Source organism: Hakea prostrata, chromosome 6 (assembly GCF_041222555.1).
Source record: "Hakea prostrata isolate BN-2017 chromosome 6, UWA_Hpros_2, whole genome shotgun sequence".
Classification (NCBI taxonomy): domain Eukaryota; kingdom Viridiplantae; phylum Streptophyta; class Magnoliopsida; order Proteales; family Proteaceae; genus Hakea; species Hakea prostrata.
This window is the reverse complement of record NC_142605.1, coordinates 32,992,234-33,010,581: the sequence shown is the minus strand read 5'-3', so window position 1 is coordinate 33,010,581 and position 18,348 is coordinate 32,992,234. Positions and strand designations below refer to the sequence as shown.

General features: G+C 37.0%; 2 protein-coding genes and 1 pseudogene across 2 annotated transcripts; 1 reads left to right on the top strand and 2 right to left on the bottom strand.

Annotated features, from left to right (window-relative positions):
• Positions 1 to 4,603: 4,603 nt before the first annotated feature.
• LOC149013414 (cell number regulator 6-like) lies at positions 4,604 to 8,452 on the bottom strand. The gene is made up of 3 exons (XM_089159262.1): positions 8,233 to 8,452; positions 7,567 to 7,661; positions 4,604 to 5,610 (listed from the first exon to the last, which is right to left on the bottom strand). Exons 1-3 carry the CDS (start codon positions 8,341 to 8,343, stop codon positions 5,568 to 5,570), a joined length of 249 nt encoding a protein of 82 aa, XP_089015388.1. The 5' UTR covers positions 8,344 to 8,452; the 3' UTR covers positions 4,604 to 5,567.
• A 2,083-nt stretch (positions 8,453 to 10,535) lies between these two features.
• Positions 10,536 to 11,115, top strand: LOC149013413 (basic blue protein pseudogene; annotated as a pseudogene).
• Positions 11,116 to 12,000: 885 nt separating this feature from the next.
• LOC149013412 (uncharacterized) lies at positions 12,001 to 15,747 on the bottom strand. Its single transcript, XM_089159970.1, has 2 exons — positions 12,843 to 15,747; positions 12,001 to 12,649 (listed from the first exon to the last, which is right to left on the bottom strand). Exons 1-2 carry the CDS (start codon positions 15,475 to 15,477, stop codon positions 12,243 to 12,245), a joined length of 3,042 nt encoding a protein of 1,013 aa, XP_089016096.1. The 5' UTR covers positions 15,478 to 15,747; the 3' UTR covers positions 12,001 to 12,242.
• Positions 15,748 to 18,348: the final 2,601 nt, after the last annotated feature.

Sequence of the window (18,348 nt, the reverse complement as noted above, 5' to 3'; positions counted from 1 at the left end):
GTGTGCAAAAACTGATCCTAAGGTTGTGAATGAACATTAAGAAATTAACTATGAATATAAGTTTCGTCTTTTATGAAGCCCCTCTTAATGGGAATCCGGATCATCACCCCCATCGGAGAGCACTGAGCGCTCCCCGACGGTTTTACCACCACAAAATCGGTGGGCCCTACAGCTGAAAAAAAAAAATAATAATAATAAAAAAAACTACCATCACCCACCCTTGGGCCCCCTGTATTTTGGGGTGAAAAAGCCGTCAAGGAGCACTTGGTCGTAGATCCGGACTCCTAATAATGGTTGACTTGTGGAGTTGCGAGGTGGGTCCAATGGAGTTTGAACGGTGCTAGAAAAATTTTGGAGCCAAGGAATATAGTTCTAGAAATGATTGCTTTATTCTTCACAAGGATTTTAATTATTTTATTTTTGTCTTCTCAGAATATTGTGGATTTGGGATATAAGTCCAAGTTTGTGTAAACTATCAATCCACTTTGGTCATCTTCTCCATTTGTTTTAATGTTCTTTGCAATGCTAAAGTTCAGAACTTATCTTAGATCCTTTTCCAATTTTAATATTGATTTCCATATTTTACTTTTTCTTGGCCATTTAGTAAACCATTTGAAGATCTTTCTTGCATTCATTAAATCTTTTCATTATTTTCCTTTGCCTCTAAGTAGATTTCATGATTGATGTTCCAAGTATCCCTTCCCAAACTAGTATATATACTACTTGTATTTGAAAGACAAATTTTCGTGAACCAATTAAGCTTAAAATTCAAGTTGGAAGAGCTGGTTCTTCTTATTCGTCTATGTTTTGAGACAACTTCACATGTTTGAAACTGTCAAAAGCTTCCTTGTATCCCTTCTTAGGCTTGTATTTATACTACCTGTATTTGAAATGTGAATTTTTCATGAACCAATTAAGCTCAAAATTTCAAGTTAGAAGAGCTGCTTCTTCTTTTTTGTCTATGTTTTGAGACAACCTCATGTGTTTGAACAGTCAAAATTTCCTTTCTGAGAGTCTCAATCCTAGTTTTCTTTCTTTATTTATTGTAAAATCCTTCACGCATGTTCTGCAATTTTATGGGGCCTAACCTATCTTACTTGCAAATCAAAATCATAAGACATATGAGAAGAAGGAGTGGGAATGGTTGTGACTTAAATCAATGATCCCTTGGAAGGATTTTTTTTTTTTTTTCTTTTTATTTTCTTCAGTTGTCTCAATAAATTGACATTGGGTACCAGTTGTATAATGCAATCAAAATTGACTAAGTGAAAAAAAAATGATAGTATAAATTGAAAAAAAATGAAGGCAAGAAAATTAACAATACTAGGTCATTAGCATATCCACTGTAAGCAAATAAAAATATTTAGAAAAATCATCTTAAAAAAAAAAAAAAAATTCACATCAAGAAGCCAAATCTGTAAAATTATAACAAGATGGTTGAAAACTATATGTTAGAATTTTGAGATATTAAATATAATTTAGTAGAAAATTATATTTACTGTCTGCCTATTTCTTTGACTTGGAACAAACAATGTTAGGTAATGGTGGGCTAATTAATTGTATCATGACTTGATATTGTCCTTAAATGTTAATAAAACAAGAAAAAAGATAATGTCCTTAAAATGGTGGGCTAAATTGCGTAACTTGACGTTGTCTTCAAATGTTAATCAAAAGCAAAAAGATATTATCGTTAAAATTGTGGCTGCCGTTGCAAATGGGAATATTATCGATTGACCTCTAACGTAAAGCAGCCCTGGCATCTCCAGTAATTATGCATTCAACTACTAGACTCCTTGAGTTACTACAAAGATTGTGCTCAAATTATAAAAATAGTTATTATAATATACTTCGAAAACTTCGATATAAAGCACGGATCTAGCTAGATAATAATAACATGCGATGCATTCATACATATGTAGCTCAAGAAATTAAGACTTAGACTAATATCAGGAAAACTGGATTCATTTGAGAGGCATTAATCAATCTCATGAGTAATCATTGATTCATCTATAGGGTCTTCAATTTTAAGGGACACTTGATTCAAATGAGGCCTGAACATATCATATTTCATTCAAAATATGCTTGATAAGTTGATATGTAGAAGGCTAAGGGGTACGTTCTTCAATTTATAGAGGAAGAAAAGTGGGTAACTAAATAGCACTGAGGAGAATAAGAGCTTGATAAAGATCATAAATATGTCTCTACAAACTGAATAATAAATAGAAGAGTTATCTGTATTAAAATCTACAGCATTTAACTAAAATTAGTTGCTCAGCCTATAATGCATAACATATCTGCTCTCCTGAATTTGCTGATTTTGTGAGGCCACAACTGTTTCATCGCCAAAAATAACCATCACTTTCTCTAAAGTTGCCTATAATAATAATGGATGGACTTGAAGTCAGGAGATCCTGTGCCCTTTTAAAGAGTTTGCTCCATCTCATTCTCCTCAACCGGCTCCCTGGACTTGAAGTCAGGGGATCCTGTGCCCTTTAAAAGAGTTTGCTCCATCTCATTCTCCTCAACCGGCTCCCTCTGGTCTTAGAAAGATTAAGAATCTTTGAGTTGCAGAAATTTCAATTCTTCCCTTCAAAGATGGCCAGAAATCTTGGTGTTCTTGCCTTGTGCATTGCTGTGTCATGCCTTCTTGTTCAATGTGTGGTTGTCTGGTCTCACGAAGGAGGAACCGTCTACCATGTGGGTGATGACAAAGGTTGGGATCTCAATAGCCAAATGAAGTCTTGGCCTAACGGCAAGAACTTCAAGGCAGGAGATGTTTTAGGTAATTACTATCATTTAATTCATTGCAATCAAGTTAGAACACATTTGACAATGCTCCAAGTGTTTCTACTCTATGAAACATAAAGCAATAGCCAATGTCTGTGGAAACAAAAACATTTTTTTAGGTGTTTGATAAAACTTAGGTTCTTGGAAGCATATTAACTTTTAATTTTTCTTGTTGTCTTGAATTTACTATAGTTTTCAAGTACGACACCCCGTTCTATCGTGTGGCTGCGGTGGATGAGACAGAGTTCAATCAATGAAAGAAGAAACCCGAAACCAAAGTATACGAATCTATGAATGATCGCTTCGTACTCCACAGCGGCCCCAATTACTTCATGGCTGCCATCGGAGATTATTGTGGATATGGAATGAAAATCCAAGTAAATGCACAGTGATTCAATCTATCTTAGCCATCATCTCTGTTCAGTTCCGTGTAAATTTCATTCAAAATTGAATGATGGGACTACCATGTAAGGGATGATGGATATATTAATCAACCTTTGTAATTCTTCATTTCTCTTATTGTCATGTAATGTTACCATTGACAAGGTGAAGGAGAAAATATTTCTTAAGTAATTAATAAAAATAACACTTTTTTGGCCCGTCTTTGGTCAATGGTTAGAGGGATTGTTCTCATTGAACCCTAGCTTCCATGAGTTTTCTGAATTATGGAATTTCAGAGACCTTCCTTGAAGGCTCTTTCAAATAAAATCTTTTAGAAAAAAGGAAAAGATGTTGTAAAATGTTTAAAACTTATTTAATATTATTTTATATGTTTTAATCGTGTCTTTTATCCTATGGTTTTTATTTAGTCCCATATTGAATTGAGAGGAGCTGATTATATTGTTTATGTATAGCAATGGCCTATGTAGTATTAATTTGTGCGACACGAACTGAGTTTGAACCCTGTCGTGACCTTATCAATGGCTTATATAAATCTATATGACTTGGGACGTGGTCTCGTTCTTCAATTTGGAGTGGGAATGGTTGTGACTTAAATCAATGGCCGAACTGAGTCTGAACCCTGTCATGACCCTGCCATGCTTATATAAATCTATATGACTTGGGACGTGGTCTCGTTCTTCAATTTGGAGTGGGAATGGTTGTGACTTAAATCAATGATCCCTTGGAAGGATTCTTTATTTCTTCTTCTTCCATATATATATATATATATATAAAAGGCAAGAAAACAATACTAGGTCATTAGCATATGACATATCTACCGTAAGCAAATAATGTGACTTAAATCAATGATCCCTTGGAAGGATTCTTTATTTCTTCTTCTTCCATATATATATATATATATATATATATATATATATAAAAGGCAAGACAACAATACTAGGTCATTAGCATATCTACCGTAAGCAAATAAAAATATTTAGAAACATCATCTTAAAAGAAAATTATGATTTCACATCGAGAAGCCAAATCTTTAAAATTATAACAAGATCGTTGAAAACTATATGATTTAGTAGAAAATGATACTTACCGTAAGAGTATTCTGGCAATCAGCCTCTTTCCATGACTTGGAACAAACAATGTTAGGGCCTGTTTGGTTGTAAAAATCTCTAGATTCATGAAATCTAGAGATTCACTCTTTTACACTAAAAACGTGAATCTGTAGATTTATGGGTAAGGGTGAAATCCAGAGATTTCAAAAAAGCTATATATTTGCACAATCACAAAAATCATGTCCATCAAATAGTTTTTTAAAATGAATCCAAAGATTTCATTCCACAACCAAACATCTAATTTTATAAATTATAACTCTATAGATTTGAAATGTTTAGATATTTGAAATCTCCAGACTCATGTAACCAAACAGGCCCTTAGATAATGGCGGGCTAAATTGCTTCATTTGATATTGTCCTTAAATGTTAATAAAAAAAGATATTGTCCTTAAAATGGTGGGCTAAATTGCGTCACTTGACATTGTCTTCAAATGTTAATCAAAAGAAAAAAGATATTGTCCTTAAAATTGTGGCTGCCGTTGCAAATGGGAATATTATAGATTGACCTCTAATGTAAAGCAGCCCTGGCATCTCTAGTATTTGTGCATTCTACTACTAGACTCTTTGAAATACTATAAGATTGTGCTCAAACTATAAAATTAGTTATTATAATATACTTCGAAAACTTTGATATAAAGCACGGATGTAGCCAGATAATAATAACATACGATGCATTCATACATATATAGCTAAAGAAAGACTTAGACTAATCTCAGGAAAACTGGATTCGTTTGAGAAGCATTAATCAATCTCACGAGTAATCATTGATTCATCTAAAGGGACTTCAATATTAAGGGAAATTTGATCAAAGGGACACTTGATTCAAAGGAGGCTGGAACATATCATAGTTGATTCAAAATATGCTTGATAAGTTGATATGTCAAAGGCTAAGTGGTACGTTCTTCAATTTATAGAGGAAGAAAATACGTGGGTAAATAAATAGCACTGAGGAGACTAAGAGCTTGATAAAGATCATAAATATGTCTCTAAAAATTGAATAATAAATAGAAGAGTTATCTGTATTAGAATCTATTTTGAATCTTAAAGTAGTTTTAGAAAGTCACTTAAAACTTACATAAATAGATAAGAGTGAAGAACAGCATTTAACTAAAATTAGTTGCTCAGCCTATAATGCATAACATATCTCCTCTCCTAAATTTGCTGATTTTGTGAGGCCACAACTATTTCATAGCCAAAAAAATCCATCACTTTCTCTAAATTGCCTATAATAATAATGGATGGACTTGAAATCAGGAGATCCTGTGCCCTTTAAAAGAGTTTGCTCCATCTCATCCTCCTCAACCGGCTCCCTCTGGTCTCAGAAAGAAAAAGAATCTTTGAGTGGCAGAAATTTCAATTCTTCCTTCAAAGATGGCCAGAAATCTTGGTGTTCTTGCCTTGTGCATTGCTGTGTCATGCCTTGTTCAATGCGTGGTTGTCTGGTCTCACGAAGGAGGAGCCGTCTACCATGTGGGTGATGACAAAGGTTGGGATCTCAATAGCCAAGTGAAGTCTTGGCCTAACGGCAAGAACTTCAAGGCAGGAGATGTTTTAGGTAATTACTATCATTTAATTCATTGCAATCAATCAAGTTAGAACACATTTGATAATGCTCCATGTGTTTCTACTCTGTGAAACATAAAGCAATTGCGAATGCCTTTGGAAACAAAAACATTTTTTAGATGTTTGATAAAACTTGGTTCTTGGAAGCATATTAATTTTTTTATTTTTTTTTTTGGTTGTCTTGAATTGACTATAGTTTTCAAGTACGACAACATCTTCTATCGTGTGGCTAAGGTGGATGAGACAGAGTTCAATCAATGCAAGAAGAAACCCGAAACCAAAGTATACGAATCTGGGAATGATCGCTTCGTACTCCGCAGCGGCCCCAATTACTTCATGGCTGCCATCGCAGACTATTGTGGATATGGAATGAAAGTCCAAGTAAATGCACAGTGATTCAATCTATCTTAGCCATCATCTCTGTTCAGTTCCATGTAAATTTCATTCAAAATTGAATGATGGGACTACTATATAAGGAATGATGGATACATTCAACCTTTGTAATTCTTCATTTCTCTTCTTGTCATGTAATGTTACCATTGACAAGGTGAAAGGAGAAAATATTTCTTAAGTAATTAATAAAAATAACACTTTTTTGGCCAGTCTTTGGTCAATGGTTAGAGGGATTGTTCTCATTGAACCCTAGCTTCCATGAGTTTTCTCAATTATGGAATTTCAAAGACCTTCCTTGAAGGCTCTTTCAAATAATATCTTTTAGAAAAAAGGAAAAAATGTTGTAAAATGTTTAAAACTTATTTAATATTATTTTATATGTTTTAATCGTGTCTTTTATCTTATAATTTTTATTTAGTCCCATATTGAATTGAGAAGAGCTGATTATATTGTTTATATATAGCAAGGGCCTATGTAGTATTAATTTATGTGACACGAACTGAGTCTGAACCCTTTTGTGACCCTGCCATGATTATATAAATCTATATAACTTGGGACGGACTACCTTCCTAAAGGGAGTTGAACTGAATAGGTACCCTCAAAAAGAAAGGTGATCTTACCTTGATTACACCTTAGATAACCTTTCTGGAGTACAACCTTTTTGAGGGTGATCTTACCCTGATTACACCTTAAATAACCTTTCTGGGATACAACCTTAAAGGTTTTGATTGCAATGCAACAAGAAGGGATTGAGCTATAATGGTGAAGAAGAAAGGCTTGGGTAGGGATGCAAAGGTTGAGGGAACGCCTCACAGGCGAAGGCATGGGAGGGGATATGCTCTTCCACTGTGGAGTCTGGGGGGAAATAATAACCAACAGAAAATCCAAACACACCCTACCTTTCTTTTCCGTTTTTTTTTGTTTTTTTTTTTTTGGGGGGGAAGATTGGGCGGGTCCCACATTACAAATTTTAGGTATTTAATAAGGTTATCAAGTAAATGGTTGCCAAACTAACAATATAAACCGAATAACTACTCCAGATTTTCATAGTTTCAGCACTAGCTAGTCATTATTACAGCCAAGTACTTAATTTATTCTGGAGGGGTTGAAGGAAAAGGGATGATTAACGCCTGTTATATGAAACTAAAATTTTCAACCATATCTAACAGACTAACACTAAAAATTACAAGAAATGGGTCTGGCAACATTGCATGAATTAACATTTATAATTACGATGGAAGAAAAAAAAAGTATTTCAAATAGGGAAAGAAAAAAGAAGGAATTCATAAGACAATGGAAGGAGGACACTTACAACTTTCTGTATCCTGATGACCAAGGCTCATCTGCAGGAGGTTCATAGCTCTCAGGAAGGACCTGACCACACTCACTGCACCGGTGAACATTTAACTGCTCAATAACACAAGCAATCAGAAATTACATTGAAAACCTTCTGGAAGAAACTAAAGCATAGTATCCCCAAAGTTGAAAAAATCTGAAACATTATATGTTCCTCCAGTTCCGTGAGAGAATCGTTGCATCATTTGTGTCAAGGTGTTGATATAACATTACTAGAAACAAACCAAACAAGAAATGGTATCGGCAGATCAAGACTGGAAAACGACTTATTATGACTGCCACAACATAGAGTTTCTCAAAAACATTCGTCCAGCAATAAATAAACTACTTGCAAAGAATAGAAGGTTGCAGGTTGTAATGACAAAAATTAGCGGCATTTCGGCAAAATAATTCAACAAGTTACTCCTGTAGTTATAATTATTCGTTTTTAATCCGGATTTGAATCAATCAACATTGAAAACAGAAAAGAAATAACTAAACAGATCTCCAATAAGCATTCAAAACTATAGCCAAAATGAAGATTGCAAATGAAGATTGGAATAACTACTCTCAATCAAATCAAATCAAATCAAATCAATAAAAAGGTTAAGAAAAGAAAACAAGGAAGGCAATAAGAACAGACCTGAGGAACCGGAATAGGCTGATTAAGCTCCCCTGGAGTTATTTCCTCCTCCACAGGAGCTTGTTCCTTCGTAAGCTTCACATAGCGGGAATGCGCACTCCCATCAGCCATCGGATCCAACAATGAGAATCAAATTGAGGAACTCCCTGAAATATCAAAGCTATATAAATTATACAATAACCTTCCAAATCTGGCAAATCCGGAAGAATTTGTGAATGATAATCTCCGGCGTTCGCGATCACGGCAACCAAACCTTTGCACCAACAAATACTTTCCACGAAGATCATTTACCTATCGAGATATTGTCAACGCATGAGCAAATCGTCCCCCAAAACCAGTGGAAACGCCAATTTTAAAATCACTCGACGAGATCTCTAACATGTAAGTTAGTCTTCAACATGACATCGGCCAGGATTTCAGGGATCATTATGACGGAAATACCCCTATTTCGACATGAAGGCGACCTGACCTCCGTAAGATTTACCTTTTTAAACTCAAATCCACCTAAGGGTTATATGTGAAATTCAATACAGAAAATTTTGAGATGGATTGGGATGGTCCACGTAGATAAATGACGTGGGGATGGATAGGAACGAAGGATCAAGAGCCTTTCCATTCCTTAAAGGGCCTAAAACCCAAGGCTCATTTGAAATCCACACTCCGGCCTAAATTAGAATTTAGGCCCAACCAGCCCAATAAATAATGGGTTTCTCTGTATCGCAGCCCAACCAGCCCAACTTGATCGGCTTTTTCCAAAAGGTCTACTAGAATCTTGGATCATTTGATGATCACACAAGCCACATAAACCAACACCCGAAAGCTAGGTACGAAAAACCACATTCCATAATCTCAAGGGGTTGGCTCTGTTGGTATGAAACCAACATCTCGTATTATAAGGTCAGTAGTTCGAATCATCTTGGAGCCAATGAACTCTATCGTATACTTGGAGGATAATTTCCATTTGGATCACCTGAGGTTTGATCTAAGTCATTTTTTATCCAAAGAAAATGGCATTTTTCATTTGCTTCATTTGTGTGTGGTATGAGAAAAACTAATTAAAGACAACAATTATCATTATGTCTAAAATACCATTTTACCATTAAGTCATCATGATCATGACATGTGTGCAAAAACTGATCCTAAGGTTGTGAATGAAAACTAGGAAATTAAGTATGAATATATGTTGCCAAAAAGTTAATGCAGGGTAGGTAGAATGATAAGATATATACTTCTCAGTGGAGAGGTCATGGTTTCGACCCTTGCGGACGACAAACATCCCCCTGAGGATGTAATCAAGATGCGCAAGATGGCCCGAATGAACCTCATATCCAAAAAAAAAACTATGAATATAAGTTTCGTCTTTTATAAAGCCCTCTTAATGGTTGACTTGTGGAGTTGCGAAGTGGGTCCAATAATAGAGTTTGAAGGGTGGTAGAAAAATTTTGGAGCCAAGGAATATAGTTCTAGAAACGATTGCTTTATTCTTCACAAGGATTTTAATTTATTTCATTATTTGTCTTTTCAGAATATCCACTTTGGTCATCTTCTCCATTTGTTTTAATGTTCTTTACATTTCCTTTAGGTTGTGTTTGTTTGTAAAGGTTTGTAAAGTTTGACAAGATAAAAGAGAAGCAATGCCAAAGTTCCGAACTTATCTTAGATTCATTTGAGAGGCATTAATCAATCTCATGAGTAATCATTGATTCATCTAAAGGGACTTCAATATTAAGGGAAATTTGATCCAAGGGACACTTGATTCAAAGGAGGCTTGAACATATCATATTTCATTCAAAAGATGCTTATATGTAGAAGGCTAAGGGGTACGTTCTTCAATTTATAGAGGAAGAAAAGTGGGTAACTAAATAGCACTGCACTTATGAGAATAAGAGCTTGATAATTAAAGATCATATATATGTCTCTAAAAACTGAGTAATAAATAGAAGAGTTATCTGTATTAGAATCTATTTTGAATCTTAAGTAGTTTTAGAAAGTCACTTAAAACTTACATAAATAGATAAGAGTGAAGAGCAGCATTTAACTAAAATTAGTTGCTCAGCTTATAATGCATAACATATCTCCTCTCCTGAATTTGCTGATTTTGTGAGGCCACAACTGTTTCATCGCCAAAAATAACCATCACTTTCTCTAAAGTTGCCTATAATAATAATGGATGGACTTGAAGTCAGGAGATCCTGTGCCCTTTAAAAGAGTTTGCTCCATCTTATTCTCCTCAACCAGCTCCCTTTGGTCTTAGAAAGAAAAAGAATATTTGAGTTGCAGAAATTTCAATTCTTCCTTCAAAGATGGCCAGAAATCTTGGTGTTCTTGCCTTGTGCATTGCTGTGTCATGCCTTGTTCAATGCGTGGTTGTCTGGTCTCACGAAGGAGGAACTGTCTACCATGTGGGTGATGAGAAAGGTTGGGATCTCAATAGCGAAATGAAGTCTTGGCCTAACGGCAAGAACTTCAAGGCAGGAGATGTTTTAGGTAATTACTATCATTTAATTCATTGGAATCAAGTTAGAACACATTTGATAATGCAGCAAGTGTTTCTACTCTAAGAAACATAAAGCAATAGTGAATGTTTGTGGAAACAAAAACATTTTTTTAGGTGTTTGATAAAACTAGTTTCTTGAAAGCATATTAACTTTTAATTTTTTTTGTTATCTTGAATTGACTATAGTTTTCAAGTACGACACCCCGTTCTATCGTGTGGCTGCGGTGGATGAGACAGAGTTCAATCAATGCAAGAAGAAACCCGAAACCAAAGTATACGAATCTATGAATGATCGCTTTGTACTCCGCAGCGGCCCCAATTACTTCATGGCTGCCGTCGGAGATTATTGTGGATATGGAATGAAAATCCAAGTAAATGCACAGTGATTCAATCTATCTTAGCCATCATCTCTGTTCAGTTCCTTGTAAATTTCATTCAAAATTGAATGATGGGACTACTATATAAGGAATGATGGATATATTAATCAACCTTTGTAATTCTTCATTTCTTTTCTTGTCATGTAATGTTACCATTGACAAGGTGAAGGAGAAGATATTTCTTTAGTAATTAATAAAAATGACACTTTTTTGGCTTGTCTTTGGTCAATGGTTAGACGGATTGTTCTCATTGAACCCTAGCTTCCATGAGTTTTCTCAATTATGGAATTTCAAAGACCTTCCTTGAAGGCTCTTTCAAATAAAATCTTTCATAAAAAAGGAAAAAATGTTGTAAAACATTTAAAACTTATTTAATGTTATTTTATATGTTTTAATCGTGTCTTTTATCCTATGGTTTTTATTTAGTCCCATATCGAATTTAGAGGAGCTGACTATATTGTTTATATATAGCAAGGGCATATGTAGTATTAATCTGTGTAACACGAACTGAGTCTGAACCCTGTTGTGACCCTGCCATAATTATATAAATCTATATGACTTGGGAAATGAAGTGTGTCATAGGCCTTGATCTATAAGGCCCATTTTGTCATAGGCCTAATTTAGAGAGGCACTTTCTTGTAAGGAAGTCAGCTGGATAAGTACTTTCCTGAAGGGAGTTGAACTGAATAGGTACACTTACAAAGAAAGGTGATGTTATCCTTTTACCCATAGCTTTTGAGGCTCTATATAAAAACCTAATTACACCTTAAATAACCTTTATGGGTGCAATTTTTTGGAGTACAATTTAAAGGTTTGAACTAACTGATCTTAGGGTGAAGACATAGAATTAGTGTTACACAATTCGGGTTTCTAAATACTTTAAAGAAAGTACATTTGGTAAGTTTCAGCTCTTAAGAAATAAGTATTGTGAGAATAATCGTTCAAGTGTTTGTGCAGATTCTTCAACCGGTTTGAATAAAAAAAAACAAGCCACCTCACCTTATATACCATTAACAAACTTTGAAAGATAAAAATTCCATGAAGTCAATTAAGAAAAAAGAAAACGTTTGCCTATACCGATCCCCACAATTATAGAAAAATAAGAAGAAAAAAAAAAAGCTTGCAATCCAATTATATTAACAATCTAGCTTCTCAGCGAAATGAGCACTGCCGCCGCCGCCGGCAGCGGCGGGGTTGTCATCGCTGCTGGGCAACTTCCTCTTGGGCTTGGCTTCATGCAACATTGAAACGACGTCTCTCATGGAAGGCCGATCGGCCGGATTCCGACTGGTGCATAGCAATGCAACTCTTAGCACAAGCATCATCTCTTCCCTCACCGACACACACGAGGCACCAGCATTCTTGTCAAGTATGTCAGCCACACCATCGTTGCTCTTTATCTTTGATCTCACCCACTCAACAATGCTGTTTCCATCGCCGAACTCAGAATCCACTGATCTCTTCCCACTCAGTATTTCCATCAACACCACTCCAAAGCTGTATATATCACTCTTCTCATCCACCTGCAGCGTATAAGCGTATTCTGCAAAAAACGAAGGCTTTAAATAAATCAAATCCCAACCACAAAGATTAAACAGTCAAAATTCACGGCGCCCGGCCAAAAGGCCAATTAGCCGAAAGGTAAAAAGAATCTGAATCTTCTTCTGCGCTAGGGTTAAATTTGTTGCTTTTGAAGAAAGTGCTAAATTAAGCTGGAGCAGGAGTGTTGTACGTACCTGGCGCAATATAGCCATAAGAACCAGCAATGACCGACATGGATTCGTCGATCAGAAACAGCTTCGCGACACCGAAATCAGCGACTCTGGCTTCCATGTCGGCATCTAATAAGATATTGCTGGGTTTCAAATCACGGTGCACGATAACAGGGTCACAGTCATGGTGAAGATAACATATACCCTGAGCTACGCCCATTGCTATCTTGTACCGGGTGACCCAATCTGCCACAAGATTCTGTCCCTTGTTCTTTCCATGCAATAAATCATCCAAGCTACCATTGGGCATGTATTCGTACAACAGCAGCGTGTTCTCGTTGTTGCTGCAGTAGCCTAACAATCTCACTATGTTACGGTGTCTAACGCTCCCTAATACATCAACCTCCGCCAACACCCCACGCCGCCGCCGTACAGTCTCTTTGTGCTTACTCCACAGCTTCTTGACTGCTATGATTTCGCCACCTGGCATTTCCGCCATATATACCGTTCCAGCGGACCCCATTCCAATGATCTTATCACTCATCGATAAGCACTCCAGTACATCATCAGCCGTAAAATTCAAACGTTGAAAGGCGGTCAACTTCCATGGCCCCATTCGTTGATCATCAACTGATCGACGGTTGTAATTTAAGCGGAAACACCGAGTAGCTGCGATAAGGACGGAGAGGGCTACCCCAAATGCTGCAGCTACGATCCACACGATCGCTCCGGCTGTCTTCTTCGGTTGTCGCCGTGATTTTTGGTTGTCGGCGGTGATGTCTGCAGCACAAGGCTTCTCGACGATACTGCCGCAGAGTCCTTCGTTGCCGGAGAACGACGATGGATGGAAGATTGTGCTGGAAGGCGGAATCGGCCCAGTGAGTTTGTTGTTCGAGACGTTGAAACTCTCCAAGGTAGTGCAGTTGCCGAAATTGGACGGAATCGTTCCAGTGAGGAGGTTGTGAGAGAGATCAATGTTTGTTATCGAAGGTAGCGTTGAGAGCTCCCAGGGAATGATTCCAGTGAGAGAGTTCTGTTGAAGATTCAAGTATATAAGCTTCTCACAATGCTCAATGTCCCATGGAATACTTCCATTGAGTTCATTTCGTTGCATTTCAAGCTTGTACAAGCTTCTGCAACCAACAAAATCAGGAATTTTTCCTCTTAGTTTGCAGGAACTAGAAGAGAAGATCTGTAAGTTAGGTGCACTCCATATGTTAGAAGGCAACGTTGATCCAAATGGGTTTTGAGAAATGTTGACAAGCTCCAATCTTGCAGAGTCTCCAAGATCTCTTGGAATTTCACCGCTGAGATTGTTCATGCTGAGGTCCATGAAAGTTAAATTCGGTAGTAGACCAAAACCCGGCGGAATCGTTCCTCTGAGTCGGTTATCTTGGATGCGAAGCCTCCATAAAGAAGTGCAATTTGCGAGCATTTGAGGGATTTCAGAGTCGAATCTGTTGGAGAAGAGTATGAGCTTCAGTAATTGGTTTCCGAGACAGAGACTCGGTGGAATCGGACCGCTTAATGAGTTAGAAGATACGTCGAGCTTCTGCAACTTCGCATTCGACCCTAGCTTATGTGGGAGATTCCCACTCAGAGAATTGTTCCAGAGATTTAATTCCAAAAGGTTAGGAAACTCGCCGATTCCGTCTGGGATCCCACCAGTTAAGTTGTTGTCCATTAAGCTTAAGATGGTAAGTTTCTTCAACGAGGAAAACCCTCTTGGAATCGGACCTGATAAACGATTATCCGATAAATCAAGAGCTTTCAGAGCTACCAAGTTGGAAAAACTCGCCGGAATTTGACCATTTAACCTGTTCTTGAAGAGAAACAGAGACTCAAGACGCGTTAAATTCCCGAGCTCAGACGGTAGATAACCAGATAGATTTGCACTCGCAATGTCGATGTATTTGAGGTTCGATAATAGGGCGAACTCTGCCGGAATCCCACCGGAGAACTCGTTGTAACCGATCTCCAAGTGTTCGAGTCGACTCAATAAGCTCAACTCGGATGGAATTGGCCCCTGTAGCAGGTTCCCAGCTAAATGTAGAAACTTCAAACATGGCAGACCACCATAAACTACGGGAATATTTCCTTGGAAAAAGCTCCCACCAAGGTTCAGCTCTTCGAGAGACTGAAGCCCAACAATTTCTTGTGGCAACGAACCATTAAAACTGTTGCTGAAAGCATTAAAAACAGTTAAATACCTGAGCTTGGAGATTCCTGAAGGAAAAACAGAGCTGAAGTTGTTGCGGCTGACATCCAGAGTCCTGAGCTTATATAATTCAAATATGGTAGCCGGGAAAGCTCCATCAAAGGAATTCCCAGAGAGATTTAGGGTGTTCAACTCGGTCAAAAATCGGATTTGGGGTGGAATCAACCCAGAGAGATTTCTATGAGAGAGATCAAGAGAAGTAACTTGTGAGGTATTCTCGTCACATTCAACTCCAGACCAAGAACACCAAAGAGGGTTAGATATACCAGTAGATGTAATGAGGTTGTTTGGATTCCAGTCACTGAGAGTGGAGAAGGGGTCTTTCAAAGAAGCTTTAAGGGAGATAAGAGAGACTAATTGAAGAGGAAGAGTTGCAGATAGGACCAAAGTAGCTTCCAAGAACAAGAAGAAAAAAACAGAGGAAGGAGAAATGGGCTTCATGGTCTTTTGGGTGTGAAATTGAGAATTGTTTGGAATTTACAGAGGTGGATTTGGACTTAAGACCGAAGAGGTTTTGATGGAGAAGAACACTTTTTGGGAGTGCTGCTGGGTGCGGAAGGTGTCTCATGATGATTGCTTCAGTGGATTTGTGTAATCTTTGGAGAGGGAAAAATGAAAAGAGAGAAAAATATTTCCTTCTCTCTCTGTTTTCTTCCCTGTAGATGTCTATTACTACTCATTTCCTACTTCCCCTTTCTCCATCTTTTCCTTTTCTTTGTTTGCTGCTGGTCTCTTTTTAATCATTCCTTGTTTCCTTTATATTTGGACTAAACTAATATATCATGAAAATTATGTATTTTACTGGATCCAAGAAAGTATTTCAATCTCCCATAGATTTCATTCCTTCCTGTATTTAATTTTGTTGTTTCTTTCTCTTTCTCCTTCATTGTCACATATTCTTAAGTGAGATAATAGAAAAGATACATAATGATCATTAGAGCTGAACTGTTTTCACAGATAAGGACTACCTAACGAAGTGGACATTTCAGTCTCATCTGGTTTACTCAACTGGAATTTGGAAGAGATGAGATCACCACCGAAATCAATTAAAAACTTTACTTTTTTTAGGTGTTTACTCAACAAACCCAGGAATCTACTTTACCAATTCGAATCAGGAAACTCAAGATGCAACTTGGCGCGAGCGGCTTGTCTTTGAAATCCCGGAAAGTCTATAATGCCCTCATGATGGATTCAAGCAAATGGATAACAATTTGAAATGTTGATGCCTTGACGGGGGGTATATTTGTCAAGTCAGGCGCTAAATAACATTAGCGAAGTCTCTTCACTTTGTGTTAGTTTGACTTCACTATATATATATATATATTTTTTTTCTAATTACGAGCATTGCATTGTTTTGGATGATTAAAATTAAATTTTATTAATAAATGCTAAAAGTAGTATCTCCATAAGATAAGATTTAGGGGCAGCCAGGTGAAGCCCAATTCCTGACAAAATCTAACTCCTCCTTTTACCTTTTTCTTTTCATTTTTTTATATGAGTCGTAGCTTTCTAAGGGTTTGAATTTTGAACAATAACAACAAACAAGTCCTTTTTTTTAAGAGTTCTACTTAACAAGTTAATTAGGAGGGGAAAAAATTTACTGAAACAAAAAGATGCTTAGATTGTACAATTGGTAAGTTGTAAGTTGTAACTACAATTACTTTTTTACCAAAGAAAATTATAATTACTTTATATTTAAGCATGTTATTGATAAGACAATAACCTCTCAATAAACTCCACCTCTCCTACCCAAGATTGTATTTTACAAAAGTGAAATCATGTTTTTGCAAGCCACCTTCGTCTTCACGATGTAATTTTTAATGTTAGGTTTCTTCACATGTACTATTTGGATTGTCATTGAGATTTATGTAATAAAAAGGCAACCCTATTGCCGAAGGTTTTTGAACGATTGAGGGGGAAGGGGTTGTTAGATGACACATGTTGGAAGTGTTTAGCACTTTATAAATTAGGTTATGCATGATTATTCAAAATTAGATATTTTTGAAAAGATTTGAGTGAATTATGAGCCTAACAAATAAGAACAAAATCATTGTATAATAGAGAATTTGATTTGGGGTATGCTTGTTGTGTCTTTACAAATTTTAAATTATTGTTGTAATATTCTGAATATCCTAGCTTTTGAATGTAGGGTTATTTGCCTAGGTGGCAAGATGTGTTTGGTTTTCTTTTTCCATCCAAGCAAACATTGTTAAATACCCAAAGCTCATGCAGTGACTGAGTCTTGCTTGAGTGACTGAGTCTTGCTTGGGTCTTGTCCTTGTCAGGCTTGTTTCCACTCTAGTGGTTCAGTTGCTATGCTTCTTGCTGAGGGGTTCAACAGTTGAGGCAGGCAATGTTTGTTTCTTTCCTGTATATATGTGAAATTGGCAGCAAGGGATAGAGAGGCCCTGGAATTAGCTTTAGATATATGGTTGGCCCATTTAGGCCCAAGGACCAAGGGTAATGATTACAAAGTGGGCCTCTCCAGTTTAAAAGCCTTAAAAAGTTAAACAAGGGAAGGTGGGTGGAAGGGGTCCTCTAAGTACTTTTGTCCCCTTCATCCCCTCTTGCCTGGGCTCCACCTGCAAACGGCCTAATGGTGAATCTCTGTGACCACTACTACCATCACCATGGAAGGAACAAGGAAGGTACCACCTGCGAATCCTTCTGCAACCATAGGTTATGTCCATCATATATTTCTCTCTCTCTCTCTCTCTCTCTCTCAGGCATGATGGGACTGACTTGTGACTTTGAATGCAGAGTAGCTGTTCCTGCTGCTGCTGCGTACGATAGGTTATGTCCCTGGCACGCGTGGTCTCTTAAATCTCCTCCCTCCCTGCCCTTTTGGAACTAAAGTTAGGATTCCAGAATTCATTCCGCATAATAAGAATGAGAGTGATTCAATCACTTTTTACTCAATTTACGTTAATAGTTTTTACGTATAATTTGGATGGAAAGTAGAGTTTCATCCCTGCCTCCGAAATAAATCAAATTCTTGATTTTATACTCTATAAGGAGGCTATCTTTGGTTGCAGAGGAGTTCAGATCTGCGACCCTGCTTTTCCAACCCAAAATACAGGGGCAGGGTTGGATGATGGGGTTTTTTTTTTTTTTTTTTTTTAAATAATAATTTTCAGCTGTGGGGCCCACCAATTTTGTGGTGGTAAAACCGTCTTTGTGCTTCCCGACGGGGTGATGATCCGGATTCGTTGTAGAGGTGGTGTGAGAAAAAACTGTTGGATAAGAAAAGAAAAAAACATATGAGACTTTTGTTTAGTCAGGTGAGGAAGCAAAAAAGGGAAATAAGGCTGC